At 44.2% G+C, this 19,436-nt stretch overlaps 1 protein-coding gene across 5 annotated transcripts in view; it reads left to right on the top strand.

The window, feature by feature from the left end:
• The first annotated feature begins 287 nt into the window (after nt 1-287).
• Nucleotides 288-19,436, top strand: part of DYSF (dysferlin) — a 378,584-nt gene continuing 359,435 nt past the window's right edge. For all 5 annotated transcript variants that reach the window (XM_077478068.1, XM_077478062.1, XM_077478063.1 and 2 more), the window contains exon 1: nt 288-475. In XM_077478068.1, the coding sequence (XP_077334194.1) occupies nt 388-475 (88 nt within the window). In that variant the 5' untranslated portion in view covers nt 288-387. The remainder of the gene's footprint in view (nt 476-19,436) is intronic.

The raw sequence follows: 19,436 nt of genomic DNA, 5'->3' as shown, positions 1-19,436 counted from the left end.
TTACAGAACAATTGGTTTTCAGTGTTAATGTCTTGCATTCTTTTTTTTTATTTTTATTCATTTTCTTTTTTTTATTCTTTTTTTTTACCAGTAGATTTTATTGGACAATTCAGCATTACAGAACGATCGGTTTTCAGTGTTAATGTCTTGCATTCTGCCAGTAAGAAGAGCTCTGCTGTCCAGCGAGTGGGCAGACCTGAGTGTGACTCGCCCATGTGTCATTGCTCTGTCAGTGGGCAGGTTGGGGCTTTGAATAGCCGCTGTGTCTCTGTGTGTGTCAGCAGCACTCAGTGCAGAGAGCTCAGCTGTCCGGGAAGAGAGGAGAGGAGAGGAGAAGGTGCTGTCAGCAACTTGCAGCCAGGGAGGGTGCTACACCCAACCGCAGCAATGCTTCGCGTCTTCATTCTCCACGCAGAGAATGTGCAGACCCCTGACAGCGACATCAGTGACACCTACTGCTCGGTGGTCTTCCAGGGTAAGTTGTGCTGGGGGGGGGGGGGGGGGGGTGAGCATGCTTTGTGCTCAGGCCGGGGTGGGGGGAGCAGCCAATGCAGGCATGACAGTGCGATGACAGCTGCTGGTATTTTGGGAAAGGACAGGAATATCACAACCCCCCCCCCCCCCCCCCCCCCCGAGCCTTATACTCTGTGGACACATTAGAATTCATCTTATGAAAAAAGTCTATGCCCTAACCCCCCCCCCAGCGCTGCAAGGGTTAAATGATAGCTTTGCCTAATGCAGGGGTCTCAGTACATCACATCCTATATCTCTTTAATCTTTGTGGACCAAAAATAATTGAAATAAATGAACAATTCAAATTTAAATAAATTAAAAAAAAAATTGTAATTAGCATGATATGATTACATATAACGGATAGAGGATCACAGGAAAACACAGAAAGGTCCACATCAGAGTCCCCATCAAACTGCCTCTTATGTGGTAATCCCCTTTGCACAAGAGTCCCCATCAGAGTACCCCCTTACATCAGGGTTCCCTTCAGAGACCCCCCCTCTTACATGAGAGTCCCCTTCAGAGTCCCCGTCAAAGTCCCCTTTACATGAGAGTTCCCATCAGAGTCCTTCCTACATGGTAGTCCCCATAACATGAGAGTCTTCCCTTATGAAAGAGTCCCCATCAGAACCCCCCCTTACATCAGGGTCCTCATCAGAGTCTCCCCCTACATCAGGGTCCCCATCAGAGACCCCCTTATATGAGAGTCCCCATCAGCATCCCCCTTACATCGGGGTCCTCATCAGAGTATCCCCCTACATCAGGGTCCTCATCAGAGTCTCCCCTTACATCAGGGTCCTCATCAGAGTCTCCCCTTATATCAGGGTCCCCATCAGAGTCTCCCCTTACATCAGAGTCCCTATCAGAGACCCCCTTACATCAGAGTCCCCATCAGAATCCCCCCTTACATCAGAGTCCCTATCAGAGACCCCCTTACATCAGAGTCCCCATCAGAATCCCCCCTTACATCAGAGTCCCTATCAGAGACCCCCTTACATCAGAGTCCCCATCAGAATCCCCCCTTACATCAGCGTCCCCATCAGAGTCCACCCTTACATGAGAGTCCCCTTCAGAGTCCCCTTCTGATTTTCTCCTCCTACATGGTAGTTCTCTTTATGTGAAAGTCTTCCTTTACATGAGAGTCCCCATCACAATCCCCTCTTACATCAGTGTCCCTGTTAGAGTTTCCCTTTACATCAGAGACCCCATCAACGTCCCTCTTACTGTACATGGTAGTCCCCTTTATGTAAGAGTCCTCCCTTACATAGGAGTCCCCTTCAGAGTCCCCCCTTAAATAAGGGTCCCCATTAGTGTTTCCCCTTACGTCAGAGACCCCCCTCCCCCCCTTACTCGAGAGTCCTCATCAGAGTCCCATCTTACATCAGAAGGCCAGATATAGTCTTGCATCAGGCCAGATTTGGCCCCCAAACGATAGTTTGGAGACCCCTGGTCTACGGGGTAAGGAACAAAGTTAAATAACTTATTCTTTTCTCCTGCAGGCTTCTTCCTTGCCATGATATGACAGGTCCCCTTTTGCTGCTCTATAGCGTTGCACCTCCCAGACAATATCACATACAATGCAAGGGCCTCATTTCAAGCTGACCCCACATGTTACAATCTGATTGTATGCTTTCTGTTAGATCTACCAACAAGGATAGGGTGCAAGGGCCTGCCTGATGGTATACAGATTGGAGGGTTGAGGTAGGTCCTCATAGTGGGGATACCTGCAAAACAATAAAGAACGGGATTCTCTGCATTATAGAATTGTAAATCAAAGTGGAGGAAAATCTCACTAGTTGTATATTTTTAATCTGTTGTTTTTTTATTTATTTTTTTATTTAACCAAATATATTCACATCTTAGATTATTTTTCAGCTGTTCCATTCCTATTCATATGAAAAAAAAAACAAGTTATAGACATCATCTGAAATCACGCTGGTGCCTATTAATAGTGATATCATTATGTCTCTAAAATTCGCCCCTTTTTAACAAATGAACCCACCAATCTCCTCATTCCCTCCCTCGTTATCTCTCGCCTTGACTCCTGTAACTCCCTTCTCATTGGCCTGCCTCTCCATAGGCTCCTCCCCTCTTCAGTCTATCATGACTGCTGCTGCCAGACTTATACACCTTACCAACCGCTCAGTGTCTGCCAACCCTCTCCTCCAATCCCTACACTGGCTCCCAATCACCCAGCAAATTAAATTCAAAATCTAACCACAACATACAAAGCCATTCACAACTCTGCCCCGAGCTGCATCACCAATCCTGTCTCCAAATATCACCCAAATCCTCCTCTCCGCTCTTCTCAAGACCTCCTACTTTCAAGCTTTCTCGTCTCCTCCTCCCATGCTCATCTCCAGGATTTCTCCAGAGCCTCTCCCATCCTCTGGAACTCGCTACCTCCACCTGTCCGGCTATCTCCTACTCTTGCTACCTTCAGGCGATCCCTGAAAACTCATCTCTTCAGGGAAGCCTATCACATCAACTAATTGCCTACCACTTCCATCAGCTCATTCCCCACAGCTACAACCTTATGTACCACCTGCCCCACCCTATTAGATTGTAAGCTCTTCTGAGCAGGGCCCTCTTAATCCTCTTGTATTTTATTGTATTATAACTGTATGGTCTCCCTTTTATATTGTAAAGCGCTGAGTAAACTGTTGGCGCTATATAAATCCTGTATTATAATAATAATAATAATTACAATGGTGGTCCATAAATGTTAAAAAGGTTAGAGTGAAACTTATCCCTCGTTCACACTGAACGCGGCTTTGAAATCGTACGAGTCCATCTGAGCTCGCACGATTTCAAAGTCGCATTTCAGTCCGACTTCGGTGGGGGGGGGGAGGTTGACTTCAAAGACATCTGTGCAGGTTCATGCACTGGTGTCTACTGAAATCGCCCCCCGAAGTCGCTAGAAGTAGTGCAGGAAACTACTTTTGGAAATCGGTGCGGCGTTGCAATGTTGGCGTCGCACCGATTAGGACTCTCCTATTGCCGGCAATAGGCTGCGATTTACCTGTCAAAATCGCATGCCAAATCGAGCCGATGTGAATAATGGTTTAAAGTGGAACTTCACCCAAAAGGGGAAGTTCCGCCTTTCGGCCCCCTCCCCTATCACCTTTGGAACTTTTTTTTGGGGGGGGGGGGGAGCAGGTAAGAAGGTACAGTGGAACCTTGGATTACGAGCATAATCTGTGCCAGGAGAGTGCTTGTAATCCAAAGCGCTCGCATATCAAAGGGAGTTTCCCCACAGAAGTCAATGGAAACAAAGGTAATTTGTTCCGCATTGACTTCTATTGCATGTAATACTGCATGTGGCCAGAGGTGAGGGGGGGGTGCCGGAGAGCCTTGGAAATACTTGGGACAGCTCGGCTGAACTTGGAAAGCCTCAGAAAGGCTCAGAAACACTCTGCAACTGAGTATTTCCGAGTGTTACCGAGTATTTCATAAAATGGCTCTGAACCGTTCTGAGTGTCACCAGCGCCCCTGCATGCTCGGAATCAATGCTTACCAAACACGAAATTAGCAGAAGGGGTCCAAAGAGTGCCGCTCAAAGTCTGAAATTCCTCTTAGTACATCACTACGTTTGTCTTTTTTGCATGACAATTGTGTAGCATTGGTAATATGGGAAAAGTTTCCCCGGGGGGGGGGGGGGGGTGGGGGGGTTTAGCAGCAAGGTTAATGATATCAGGGAATTAATGAGTTAAAAGAAAATCCTTTATTGAAAAGTTGGCATAGCATGGACATATAGCAGTTAAAATGTTATCTCTGGTAAGGATATATGATACCATTCCAAATACAGAAATTACAAACACAGGATTATATACAGCATCACATATTAGAGAGACTGTGGTATAAAATTTATGACGCGTTTCGACCTACATGGTCACGGTCTTCCTCAGGGGCTAGATTATCAATAGAGGGTGTGAGTGGGTGTGAGTGGGGGATCTCCTAGCCAGAATTCCTTTAAAAATTTATGATCCCATGTGTCCCTTGGCCGATCCCACTCCAAAGGGGGATTGTGTAACGTTAGTATGCAAGACAAGAACCTTGCATACGCCCTTTTGACAAAAAACAGACGCTCGCAACATGTATACGAGACTTTAGCGGTAGATTTATTAGACCTGGAGAATGCAAAATCTGGTGCAGGTCTGAATAGCAACCCATCAGCTTTCAGGTTTTTTTTTTGTCAAAGCTTAACCACTTCAGCCCCGGAAGATTTGTCTGCTCAATGACCGGGCCATTTTTTGCGATACGACACTGCTTTGCTTTAACTGACAATTGCGCAGTCGTGCGACGTTGTACCTGAACAAAATTGAAGTCCCTTTTTCCCCCACAAATAGAGCTTTCTTTTGGTGGTATTTGATCGCCTCTGCGGTTTTTATTTTTTGCGCTATAAACAAAAGAAGAGCAACAATTTTGAAAAAAACACAATGGGGGTTATTTACGAAAGGCAAATTCACTTTGCACTGCAAGTGCACTTGGAAATGCAGTCACTCTAAATCTAAGGGATAGATCTGAAATGAGGGGAAGCTCTGCTGATTTTATCATCCAATCATGTGTAAGCTAAAATGCTGCTTTTTATTTTACTTGCATGTCCCCCTCGGATCTACAGCGACTTTACTTCCAAGTGCACTTGCAGTGCAAAGTGGATTTTCTTTTAGTAAATAACCCCCCATATGTTTTATTTTTTGCTATAAAAAATATCCCACATTTTTTATCAAAAAAAACAAATTTTTCCTCAGTTTAGGCCAATATATATATTTTTTTTACATAGTTTTGGTAAAATAAAATCGCAATAAGCGTATATTGATTAGTTTGCGCAAAAATTATAGCGTCTAAAAAATAGGGGATAGATTTATAGCATTTTTATTATTATCATTTTTTTTTTTTTTTAACTAGTAATGGCGGCGATCAGCGATTTTTATCAGCACTGCGAATCGGGTTTAAAATTCCTTAATACAACACTAGGAGGCGATAATCCCTCCTTTAGTACTCATCCTAAAAGATTTTAGCAAGTGCACTGGAATGATCTTTCTCCTGATCTCCAGCGCAGAAGCAAGTTAGGGTCTGCAAATTGTTTTTTTTTTTTGCTACACTCTGCAATATAAAGCTGATTTTCTTCTTCTTTCCATTGTCTCCTCTTTTAAATATATGTATATATATATATATATATATATATATATATATATATATATATATATATATATATATCCACTTAAGCCCCGGACCAATTTGCAGCCAAAGGACCAAGCCCCTTTTTGCGATTCGGCACTGCGTTGCTTTAACTGACAATTGCGCGGTCGTACGACGTGGCTCCCAAACAAAATTGGCTTCTTTTTTTTCCCACAAATAGAGCTTTCTTTTGGTGGTATTTGATCATCTCTGCGGTTTTTATTTTTTGCGCTATAAACAAAAATAGAGCGACAATTTTGAAAAAAATGCAATATTTTTTACTTTTTGCTATAATAAATATCCCCTAAAAAATATTAAAAATATAAAAAAAAAAAAAAATGTCTTCAGTTTTCTTCAGCCCGCCGGCTGGGCACTTAAAGAGGTGGTCCTTAGGCATATATACTATATATATATATATATATATATATATATATATATATATATATATATATATATATATATATATATATTATTATATCATTATTATTATTTTTTTCCCCCTCTGCAAAACTGCAGGTTCACTTTAAAACACTCTGGCAGCAAGCAGTAATATAACCTTCATTTAGCTGAACCACCAAGCCGCCAACGCACAGAGCCCTATAATGTGACCGTGGTCGTTGGTATTCCCTGTATATCAGTCTCTTCCAGGCAGAGTCATGGTGTGGAGGAGGGGATGATATTTATAACACAAGGTGCATCAGCTGCATTCAGATCATTGCTGAGCAGTACAGTCACCGGCTGGGCAAACCCCCACACTCCAGTACAACACTAAAGGAGGGCACAGATCTACAGTATATTTCATTTTCCATGTAGGGCCCATATAGACTTGTTAGCTGTGTTATCACACGTGTAACTGCAACGCGAGGCAATAAAGGCTTCACACATTGCTGGGCCATTCAGGTTTGGATAAAGACAGATAACTAGACATGTGCACTGCCGAAAAATGTGTTCCTTTATTTTTTTTTTTGTTTTTTTTTCGCTTTTCGGGTAATGTGTTCATACTTCGCTAATTCGTAAATTTCGAAAATTCAAAAATCAGAAAAATAAAAAAAAATCCAAAAATAAGAAAGAAAATCCGAAAATGCAACTAACTTACTATTAATAACTAACTATTAAGTTATAGGTATTGGAATTTCCTTTCAAATTTGGCTGTTAGCGAACGGAACTAATTTATCCGAAGTTACAAATTATGCGAAAATAACGATAATATCCGAAAATACCAGTCCCGATACTACATGTCCCATCATGCTTTGAGCCTCTGTAGTTTCAGGGAGGGTTCAGATGTTTCGTCAGATTCGGCGACCCGTCAGAATTTGTAACGGAAGTGACGTTCTATGCCTACATACTTTTGCTAATAGGTGTCCCTCATTACCATCTCAGAAAGTTGTGAGCAGTGGCGACCCATGCGGACGCTATGGGGCCCGCAGCCGAGGAGGGCCCAGTTATATGGTGAAATACACTATTTAGAAATCCGTCTAACTGTTTACATGTTGGATTATAAAAGCAGCGGTGTTCTGTCAGATTTGCAAACCTGTGAGACCAGCAGGTTTGCCGCTGCTTTTAAAATTCAACATCTAAACAGTCCGTCGGATGTCTAAATACTGTATTTCGCAATATAAGCTCCCTTTACTGTTAAAATTAAGTGTGAAATGCAAAATTCCGGTGGGTGTAACAAGATGTCCGCTTGCCGCCTTCTCAGTGTATCCTTACTATGGACGAGTGCGGGATGTAGCAAGATGGCGGCGACGGAACGTCACTTCCGTTAAAATTCTGACGGGTCGTCTAATCTGACGAAACATCGTCTCTGGGAAGGTGTGATCTGTGAGGCGGGGCTTGAGAGGTTTGGGCTCCTCCTATAGGTGTGACTGGGCGGGACTGAATGCTAATTAGGATGTATTCCATCCCACCCACCATCAGAGCTGTGAAGGAAGTTATTTCCTTTGCAGAGTCTAAAAGACTATACAGAGGGGTGTGTTCTGGGCTAGAGATTGAGTAGGAAGTGGCTATGAAAGGCATTCTGTCTACATACAGACTATACAGGATGTCAAATGGTACAAAGCCACAACTAAACCCAGAATACCAGAGGATCTGCAGACAACAGAGCAACATGGTACAGAGGTATGCATACCTCACAACTTTTTGAGATGATAATGAGGGATACCTATTATAGGGTGACCAGATATCCCCGGTTTCTGGGGACAGTCTCTGGATTGAGGACACTGTCCCCGAACCAAGTCTGTCCCCGGTTTTGTCCCCGGATTGCATTTGAACAGGGGCCGGAGCAATTTCAAAGACAGTCAGTGCAGAATTAAAAAAAAAAATCTGAATTACGACCCCCCCGCTCTGCCTCTCCTACTAGCTTAGGGGGTTGGGGTGTATTTTTTTCATTATCTGTGCCCCTTTCTTATGATCATGTGCTGGTTGAAGCAGTTCTTCAGTTTCGGGTTGCATGCCCGTTCTGCTCCTGCTCTCATGTTCTTCTGCCTTGGCTCAAGTCCTGGCCAGCCGCCTTCCCATCTTCTTCCCTTCCCTGGCCAAGTGATCTTCCTTCGCTCCCCAACCAGTAGTACCCCGGGCCCAGAGAGTAAGACTTGACAGGCTGTGAGGCGGGCGGCGGCTGCGACAGGCAGAGAGTCGCTAATTGCCGCCATTACTAGTAAAAAAAAATATGTCCCGGATTGCATTTAAAAATTCTGTTCACTTTAACCTATTAGAAAAAGTATGTAAGCATAGAACGTCACTTCCGTTGCAAATTCTGACAGGTCGCCGAATCTGACAAAACATCTGAACCCTCCCTGAAACTACAGAGGCTCAAAGCATGATGGGACATGTAGTAATCCCTTTGAACCTAGTCTGTGTACGCAGCATAAGAAGATGCTGAAGCCGACCATTACCTTCTGCAATTTTCTACTTCCCCCTTCCTATGTTATACAATCGGACATTTAAAGTGATACTAAACACACATTGTATAATTTACATCATCCCTTCTATTTCTGTATATGGATGATGCCTCTGAAATTATTTTAATAATAAAAAAACCTAAGTACCTTTTTCCTAATGGATATAAAGCTGTCACATGACCTAGATCTCTCCCAGCCTGTCTGCAGGGAAACATAAGCAGGAGGAGCTTCTAGTCCTCTGCTGCTGGTCACATGTTCAAAAAAATAAAAAATAAACAGCCTTTGGAATACATAATAATAATTAAAAAAAATTAATAGCAATAAATTGTCATGCAAACATACACGTCAAATCCCTGTGCCGTCAGAGCAGAGGGGACATGTCATTTGTTCCTACTAAGTAGGAACAACGATATGTCTCCTCACCTAATAGGTCACATCCCCCTACAGTTAGAACACACTGAGGGAACACATATTTATCCCCTTAATTGCACCCTAGTGTTAACCCCTTCCCTGCCGGTGACATTTACACAGTAATCAGTGCATTTAATAGCACTGATCGCTGTATAAACATCAATGGTCCCCTAAATGTGTCAAAAGTGCCCGATCTGTCCACCACAATGTTGCAATACCACAAAAATTGCAGATCACCACCATTAATAGTTAAAAAAAAAGAATAAAGATGCCATAAATCTTTCCCATAGTTTGTAGACGTTATAACTTTTGTGCAAACCAATCAATAGATGCTTATTGCAATTTTTCTACCAAAAACATGTAGATAAATATACAGTACCTCAATAAAGTAAGTACATCCCTCACATTTTTGTAAATATTTTATTCTATCTTTTCATGTGACAACACTGAAGAAATGACACTTTGCTACAATGTAAAGTAGTGAGTGTACAGCTTGTATAACAGTGTCAATTTGCTGTCCCCTCAAAATAACTCAACACACAGCTATTAATGTCTGAACCGCTGGCAACAAAAGTGAGTACACCCCTAAGTGAAAATGTCCAAATTGGGCCCAAAGTGTCCATATTTTGTGTGGCCACCATTATTTTCCAGCACCCTCTTGGGCATGGAGTTCACCAGAGCTTCACAGGCTGGCACTGGAGTCCTCTTCCACTCCTCCATGACGACATCACAGAGCTGGTGAATGTTAGAGACCTTGCGCTCCTCCATGTTCTGTTCGAGGATGCCCCACAGATGCTCAATAGGGTTTAGGTCTGGAGACATGCTTGGCCAGTCCATTACCTTTACCCTCAGCTTCTTTAGCAAGGCAGTGGTCATCTTGGAGGTGGGTTTGGGGTCATTATCATGTTGGAATGCAGCCCAGTCTCCGAAGGGAGGGGGTCATACTCTGCTTCAGTATGTCACAGACAGTACATGTTGGAATTCATGGTTCCCTCAATGAACTGTAGTGCCCCAGACCATGACACTCCAACCACCATCGATCTTACACTAACAAAAAAAAAAACGGCAGTGTTTACACCTTATAGCGCCAGAAGTGACCTTGTGATATTGCTTCTGGCCTCCAAGAGTCATAGAAATGACCGTAGACCATCTTGGTCTGTGGTATTCTTTATGGTAAACTTCTGCCACCGATTCATTCTCCGGCCTGCCGATCGAACAGGCAAGACCAGAGAAGCACCAGTGGGAGGGGGTGGACATCTGGGGGGGAGTCCCCTCCCGCTGCCTGTAAAAACAATTAAGCGGCAAATCAGTGGCTATGATTGTTTTTACGGTGCAGGGAAACGCCAGGTGAAATAGAATGATATCTGGACGATGCCTGAAGCTGCACCCATCATTTAGATTTAGCCGCACCAGTTGCAAATTTTTTTTCTTCAAAATTGGGCATAAAAAGGTGCGAAAAAACACCGGAAAAACTCTTATAGACGCTATGCTCCAGGGTGAATGTAGCCTAAATCAACCCTACAGTGTGGATTGAAGTGCAAGGTGGAACTTGATAACTCAATGGATATCACTGGAGACAAGGATTTTGTCCTGTAATCAACACTATTATATGAAAATCAAGTCACTTAATTGGATTGTTTTTTCACTTTTTTTATTTTTTTTATTGAATATGGTTTAACCACTTCCCGCCGGTTTCAGTGGTTATACCGGAATGATGACCGCACCTACAGGCTTCATTCTGGTAAGTTTGTTTTCAGCCGGCGATTCCGTTTCATGCAGAATTAATTAGCCACTTGATCACTTCTGAGAGTGGCAGACCCACCCCTCCCCCCTTCCCACTGCTGCCTTTCCCATACTCTCTGGTCCCATCGCGGGGGCCGGAGGCGAGGGGCTGCCCTGTACAGAGCGATCGTTCTGATCGGCTGCCAGAATGATCTGTGTCCAATTGGCTGCATGGGATGCCAGAAGAGAGATTTAGGGTCTAATAGACTCCAGATCTCTTCATAAAGAGGACCTGTCACGGCCCATGCTGTCACAAGGCATCTTGTTTGTCCCTTGTGATAGCAATAAAGTTAATAAAAAAATAAATAAAAATGTAAAAAAAAATAATAATAATACATTTTTGTATTACGTGCTAATGCGAACGCATACTCCATTACTCCCACGCGCATATGTGAACGGTGATCACACCACGCATATGAGGTATTGTCGCGAACGTCAGAGCAAGAGCAATACTTTTAGCACCAGACCTCCCATGTATCTCTAAACTGGTAACCTTGTAAAGGCCTTTAATGCGTCGCCTATGGAGAATTTTAAGCGCTGTAGTTTGCCGCCATTCCACAGGCAATTTTTTAAAGTGTGACATGTGAGGTATCTATTTACTCGAGGTAACATCATCCTTCCCATTATACAAAAATATGGGGTTAACATTAGTGTTTTTTTTTTTTTTATTATTCATGAAAGTGTTTTTTTTCCAAACAAAATTGCGTTTGAAAATCTGTGGCAACATCAAATACCATGTAACAAAAAAAATTGCAACACCCACCATCTTATTCTATAGGGCCTCTGCTAAAATATATATATATATATATATATATATATATATATATATATATGTCTTTTTTTTTTTTGCAGTACTGATGTTTTTGGTTGCAATACCCAGTAGGGGTACTATTACTATTACTGCTACTAGTACTATTACTATTTTAATGTTGAAATGTAATAACTAAGACATAAGATTATTATTTTTATGTGCGTTATTTTGCACACCTTGATGAGAAGTTCGTTGCAGCACTGGCACTTTGACTACAAACTCAGTAGATAATGAATTCACATTATTCAATATTCACCTTGAGAGATCAGATACATGTAATATTGTTTGCAATTCTTATGTAGTTTTAAATATTCTTTTAGTTTTTCAGTTAATGACACTGGCTGGGAAGGGGTTAACATCAAAGGGTTAACTGTGTGCCTAGCTGGTGTTCTACTGTAGTGTGGGGGAGGTGCTTGTACTAGTGGAATGCATAGATCCATGTCCATCCTTTGCAGGACCCATGCCTTCCTTGCTGACAGAACGACAATCTGCTTTGTTTACATAGACAGTATACATGTGCAATTTGTTTCATTTCAAATTCGTTTTTTGACGAAATTCAACAAATTCAGAAATATTCGAATTAACGAAAACCTGTTTAACGATTTTTTCCCAAAAAACGAACATTTGAAAATTCTGAAATTCAAAACATTTGGAAATCCGAAGATTCAAAATGTCAAAAATTCAAAAGAACAAAAATCTGAAATAATAGCTAATTAATAATAATAACTATTACTAACTATTAAAATATAGGTATTGGAATTTCCTTTCAAATTTGGCTGTTGGTGAACGTAACGAATACGAATTTATCCAATGTTACGAATTATCCAAAATAACGAATGCCCCACCAAAACGAATGGAACTAATTAATAATAATAAATAATGATTATAATAATAATAAAAACTCGAAAATTTGGAAATCCAAAGATTCAAAAATTCTAAATTGGAAAATTCAAAAATTCTAAAGAACGAAAATCTGAAATAATAACTAACTAATAATAATAACTATTACTAACTATTAAATAATTGAAATTTCCTTTCAAATTTGGCTGTTGGTTTACATAACGAATACGAATTTATCAGAAGTTATGAATTATCCAAAATAACGAATGCCGCATCTAAACTAATGGAATTAATTAATAATAATAAATAATAATTAGAATGATAATAAAAACTCAAAAATTTGGAAATCCAAAGATTCAAAAATTCTTAATGAGAAAATTCAAAAATTCAAAAGAATGAAAATCCGAAATAATAACTCACTAATAATAATCACTATTACTAACTATTAAATTATAGGTATTGGAATTTCCTTTCAAATTTGGCTGTTGGTGAACGTACCGAATACAAATATATCCAAAGTTACAAATGATCCAAAATAACGAATGTCGCATCTAAACGAATGGAACTAATTAATAATAATAAATAATAATAAAAAACTTTTTATTATTGGAAATAATGGAAGGTAACAAATTAATAATAATAATAATAATCATAATAATAAAAACATTTTATTTTTATTATAATTATTTATTATTATTAATTCATTACGTTCTATTCTTTTAGATGCGGCATTTGTTATTTTGGATATTTTGTAACTTCGGATAAATTCAGATTCGTTACGTTCACTAACCGCCAAATTTGAACGGAAATTCCAATACCTAGAATTTAATAGTTATTATTAGTTAGTTAGTTATTATTTTGGATTTTCGTATTTTCAGACTGTCGGATTTTGCGTTCTTTCAAATTTTCAGATTTTTGTTCTCATTTTTGGATTTTCGAATTTCCAAATTTTGGATTTTTCACGAATTATCAAAGTAATGAATAGCGTATCGAAAAGGAATGGAACATAACTAATTCAAATTTTTCCAAAGTTACGAATTTATATCATAACGAACAGGGCAGGACTTACCATTGGGCTTGACTGGGCTCAAGCCCATGGGCCCCACCCAATAGGGGGCCCCACAGAGATACATAGCCAAGTGTACTCGGCTCGGCTCGGCTCCACTCACAGTCCCGCCCTATGATGGACATAACACAGGGACTGGGCGTGACTGTGAGCCAAGCCGAGTACTCTCAGCTACTTTCGGCTCCGCTCGGGACTGCGAGAGGACCCGAGAGCCGCCAAAATACACAGGACTCTGTATCTCGGCGGCACCATTTTTAAACTTCAGGACTGCAATGACAAGGCTGCAAATGACACAGGGGCAAGGCTGCAAATGACAAGGCTGCAATGACACTGGACGAGGCTGCAGATGGATGGGCAAGGCTGCAGATGGACATTGATAAAGCTGCACTGATGGGCATTTAAATGTAAGTTTTTTTCCCTTAAACTTCCCTAAAAGTTTTTTTCCTTTAAAACTCCCTCCTAAACTTGGGGTGCGTGTTATACACTGATAAATACAGTAATGTATAGACGGTAGGGCCCAAAAGTGACTCAAGCCCAGGGGCCCCCACCACCCTAAGTCCTGCCCTGATAACGAATGACCCGAAAACCGGAAAAAAAAGAATAAAAGGAAAAACGAACACATTTTTCGGCAGTGTACATGTCTAATAGGCAGATCACCGTGTTCGGAACGATCAGCAGGGGCTGGAATCCAGTGAGGCTCCTGGGAGGCTGAGACCATCCTAGTAAGTGAACTCCTCCTCCCTCCCCCACTCTGCAGCCAAAGAGTTTTTTTTTTTTTTTTTTTCTAGCAGCCTGAGCAGTACCTTTTAGGTGGTATGATGTGGGCTCACACTGGAATGCTGCGGTTTGGCTGCAGTGCTGGTGTCCTGGCAGTCTTCCTGCATGTTGTCCCTGGTCCCATAGAGGTTGCACATTTTTACTGCATGTTCTGAAAGTGCACAAACCGTCCTGCATGCTGCATCTTTGGTGCAATTCCAGAAAATGCAGCAAAAATGTGCAACCTAAAAGAAGTCTGGGGGAATGTGAAAGCCGCCAGTACACTCGCACTGCAGCACACTAAAGGCTTGTATTCACTTGCAGCAGCCACTCCTCTAAAAAGTGATCCATGCTCAGGTCACTTTTCAGAGGCATTTGACAGGCAGTGAGGAGTTGATATTACATTTCATCCCTGCCTGTTTTAACCCTCTAAATGCCAATCCCTGCAGGTAATTATACGGTTCACTTTGAACTCCACCTAATTTCCATTACTGTCTGTAGGTATTAGATGTGCTCTCACCTTATTGTTTGCACATCTAATATCCAAGGGTACTTTCACACTGGGGCGGTGTGGGCAGTAGTGGTAAAGCATTGCTCGTTTTAGCAGCGCTAGCGGGGCACTTTTAAAACCCACTAGCAGCTCAAGAAAGAGTTAAAACCGCCTGTGTTGCTCATTTCAGTGGGCAGGGCACCTCTCCCAAACTGCTCCAATAATGCTGCTTGCAGGACTTTTCAGAATGTCCTACAAGCGCACCGCCCCATTGTGAGGGCACTCGGGGGCTTTCACACTGGGGTGGCATGAGAGGCAGTTTACAGGCGCTATTTTTAGCACTAAAACGCCTGTAAAGCGCCTTCAGTGTGAAAGGACCCTAAAAAGAGTTCTGGAAATAAGGTGGAGTTCAAAGTGGATTTCTACACCTAAGTGGAGCGCTCCTTTCAGAAGATTTGAGGATATTATTAAACAGAGACTGGTGGACTTAGGCCACCATAGACAGATTGAAATTCTGCCTGTTCAGCAGACATTTCAATCAATCTATGTGCAGACTGGCTGCACAGAATTCGATCTATCAACTGACCAGTGGCGGAACTACCGCCATAGAAACACATGCGGGCGCTATGGGGCCCGCAGTCAAGTGGGGCCCGGTGAGGACAGGCGCCGCGGCTCCGCGGGAGATAGCCGGCGGCTCCGCGGGAGGTCCGCGGGTAGTCCGCGGCTCCGCGGGTGGTCCGCGGGCGGCTCCGCGGGTAGTCCGCGGCTCCGCGGGTGGTCCGCGGGCGGCTCCGCGGGCGAGAGTGGGCGGTCCGCGGGTGGTCCACAGACGGCTCAGTGAGTGAGAGCGGGCGGTCAGAGGATCCGTGGGAGGCGGATGAGAGTGGCCAGTTCGCTGGTGAGAGAGTGGGCGTGAGCGGGCTGGCCAATCAGGGAGCTGACAGGCGGGGAGCATAGAGATGACATCATCTCTGGCCGCCCTGCATCCCTGCAGTGCAGTTCCCCCCTCACTGTGCAGGCAGCCAGGAAGCAGAGAGCTGACATTATTATCTCTCTGCTGTCTGACTGATAATCTGCTGCCTGACTCTGTGACACAGCAGGAAAGTGGCAGAGCAAGTGACAATCCATAATGTGTGGCAGGCGACGTGGCAAGTGACAATCCGTAACGTGTGGCAGGTGACGTGGCAAGTGAAAATCCATGACGTGGCAAATGACAATCCATAATGTGTGGCAGGCGACGTGGCAAGTGACAACCCGGGACGTGGCAAGTGACAATCCATAACGTGTGGCAGGTGACATGGCAAGTGACAACCTGGATGTGGCAAGTGACAATCCGTAATGTGTGGCAGGTGACGTGGCAAGTGAAAATCCATGACGTGGCAAATGACAATCCATAATGTGTGGCAGGCGACGTGGCAAGTGACAACCCGGGACGTGGCAAGTGACAATCCATAACGTGTGGCAGGTGACATGGCAAGTGACAACCTGGATGTGGCAAGTGACAATCCGTAATGTGTGGCAGGTGACGTGGCAAGTGACAACTCGGGACGTGGCAAGTGACAATCCATAACGTGTGGCAGGTGACATGGCAAGTGACAACCTGGATGTGGCAAGTGACAATCCATAACATGTGGCAGGTGACGTGGCAAGTGAAAATCCGTGACGTGACAAGTGTCAATCCGTAATGTGTGGCAGGTGACGTGGCAAGTGACAACCCGGGACGTGCAAGTGACAATCCATAATGTATGGCAAGTGACAATCTAGGATGTGGCAAGTGACAATCTGTAATGACGTGGCAAGTGACAATCCGTAATGTGTGGCAGGTGACGTGGCAAGTGACAACCTGGATGTGGCAAGTGACAATCCGTAACATGTGGCAGGGGACGTAGCAAGTGAAAATCCGTGACGTGGCAAGTGACATTCCGTAATGTGTGGCAGGTGATGTGGCAAGTGACAATCCGTAATGTGTGGCAGGTGACGTGGCAAGTGACAACCCGGGACGTGGCAAGTGACAATCTAGGACGTGGCAAGTGACAATCCGTAATGTGTGGCAGGTAACGTGGCAAGTGACAATCCGGGATGTGGCAAGTGGACAATCCACAACATGTGGCAGGTGACATTCTGCAACGTGTGACAAGTGACAATCTGCATCTGGTGGCAGGCGATGTGTCAAGTGGACAATCCGCAACATGTAGCAGGTGATGTGACAAGTGACAATCCTTAATGTGTGGCAAGTGACAATCCAGGACGTGGCAAGTGACAATCCATAATGTGTGGCAAGTGATGTGGCAAGTGACAATCCAGGACGTGGCAAGTGACAATCCATAATGTGTGGCAAGTGACGTGGCAAGTGACAATCCAGGACGTGGCAAGTGACAATCCATAATGTGTGGCAAGTGATGTGGCAAGTGACAATCCAGGACGTGGCAAGTGACAATCCATAATGTTTAGCAAGTGACGTGGCAAGTGACAATCCAGGACGTGGCAAGTGACAATCCATAATGTGTGGCATAATGTGTGACTTATCTATCTTGGCAAGTGACAATCTGGGATGTGGCAAGTGGACAATCTGCAACATGTGGTAGGTGACATTCCGCAACCTGTGACAAGTTACAATCTGCATCTGGTGGCAGGCGATGATGGCAAGTGACACGCTCAGGGATCCCACTGATTTTGCATTATGGTGAGTTGAACTATTTCATTTTATATAACAGAACAGAAATTGGTTAGAAGGCCTGGAGGTCTGCAATGTGTTCCCTTCAGGGGCTGCATACAGTATACTGCATACTTTGTTGTTCAAAATTAATATAAGCTGTTGCCTGGGTACTGTGCCACATGGGTGTGGTAGTCTGTTGTTCAATGGCATTAGTTAATTTTTTTTTTTTTTTGGTGGGGGGGGGCCCATACAACATTTTGCTATGGGGCCCTGTGATTTCTAGTTACGCCCCTGCAACTGACAATACAACCAGCTTGTCTTTATTTCTTTTTTTTGTGATCACTGCTGGCTGCTAAGCTGCCGGCAGCGATCACTGTATTCTGATGGCTTGAAAACTTTCACCTCAGAGCACACACCCACACACGGCTCTTATGGATGCTTAGTAAATCAAGTGCCAGGCTTCACTAGCATTACACCTGTGTGACTGCGACCAAGTCTGGGCACAAGCTAGCACAGGCTCCTGGAAACATGGGAAGGGTGGCCAGTAAGAGGAGAGCTGGGAAATGACATTACTTGCCTCATATTCCTGCCACTCCTAAACCTGCTCCACTGCAGCACCAGGCCCACAATGCCCTTAATCTGCCTGGTGCCCCAGGGTGTGCACCTGAATGTGCTTTTCTCACTACCCGCAAATGACACAGGAGGAGCCTGCACCCTGGTGAATATGGTGGTCATGCCAGGGAGAAAGCAGGACTTGCATGTTTAGCCTGCTGAACTCGCTGTGACTCTCGGCTACTCTGCTGGCTTGGCTTGCCCAGTGGTGTGGTGCTCACTCACCAGAGAAGCTCCAGACTCCACAGGTAGCACTTAGTGTGGCGGCAGTGACAGAACAGTCTTTAGTCTTTACCTTCCTGCAGTCTTATTGGTCTTTGTACTGGGTGTGGGGAAGGGGCAAGCTCTTTTTCTCAGTCTCTCTGGGGCAATCATGCAGTCTCTCTCTGGGAGACTGCTCCAAAATGATTGGAGGAGGGGGTGACTGCTTCACACTGCCTGCACAGAGAGTGACTGCTTCACACTGCCTGCACAGAGAGAGTGACCGCTTCACACTGCCTGCACACAGAAAGAGACTGCTTCATACTGCCTACACAGAGAGTGACCGCTTCACAATGCCTGCACAGAGAGTGACTGCTTCACTTTGCCTGCACACAGAAAGAGACTGCTTCATACTGCCTACACAGAGAGTGACCGCTTCACAATGCCTGCACAGAGAGTGACTGCTTCACACTGCCTACACACAGAAAGAGACTGCTTCATACTGCCTACACAGAGAGTGACCGCTTCACACTGCCTGCACAGAGAGTGACCGCTTCACACTGCCTGCACAGAGAGTGACCACTTCACACTGCCTGCACAGAGAGTGACCGCTTCACACTGCCTGCACAGAGAGTGACCGCTTCACACTGCCTGCACAGAGAGTGACCGCTTCACAATGCCTGCACAGAGAGTGACTGCTTCACACTGCCTACACACAGAAAGAGACTGCTTCATACTGCCTACACAGAGAGTGACCGCTTCACACTGCCTGCACAGAGAGTGACCGCTTCACACTGCCTGCACAGAGAGTGACCACTTCACACTGCCTGCACAGAGAGTGACCGCTTCACACTGCCTGCACAGAGAGTGACCGCTTCACACTGCCTGCACAGAGAGAGTGACCGCTTCACACTGCCTGCACAGAGAGTGACCGCTTCACACTGCCTGCACAGAGAGTGACCGCTTCACACTGCCTGCACAGAGAGAGTGACCGCTTCACACTGCCTGCACAGAGAGTGACCGCTTCACACTGCCTGCACAGAGAGAGTGACCGCTTCACACTGCCTGCACAGAGAGAGACCGCTTCACACTGCCTGCACAGAGAGTGACCGCTTCACACTGCCTGCACAGAGAGAGTGACCGCTTCACACTGCCTGCACAGAGAGTGACCGCTTCACACTGCCTGCACAGAGAGTGACCGCTTCACACTGCCTGCACAG

This window comes from Lithobates pipiens, unplaced genomic scaffold (assembly GCF_037356315.1).
Source record: "Lithobates pipiens isolate NorthernLeopardFrog02 unplaced genomic scaffold, aLitPip1_a1.2 Scaffold_13, whole genome shotgun sequence".
Classification (NCBI taxonomy): Eukaryota; Metazoa; Chordata; class Amphibia; order Anura; family Ranidae; genus Lithobates; species Lithobates pipiens.
This window is presented reverse-complemented; position numbering and strand designations above follow the sequence as displayed.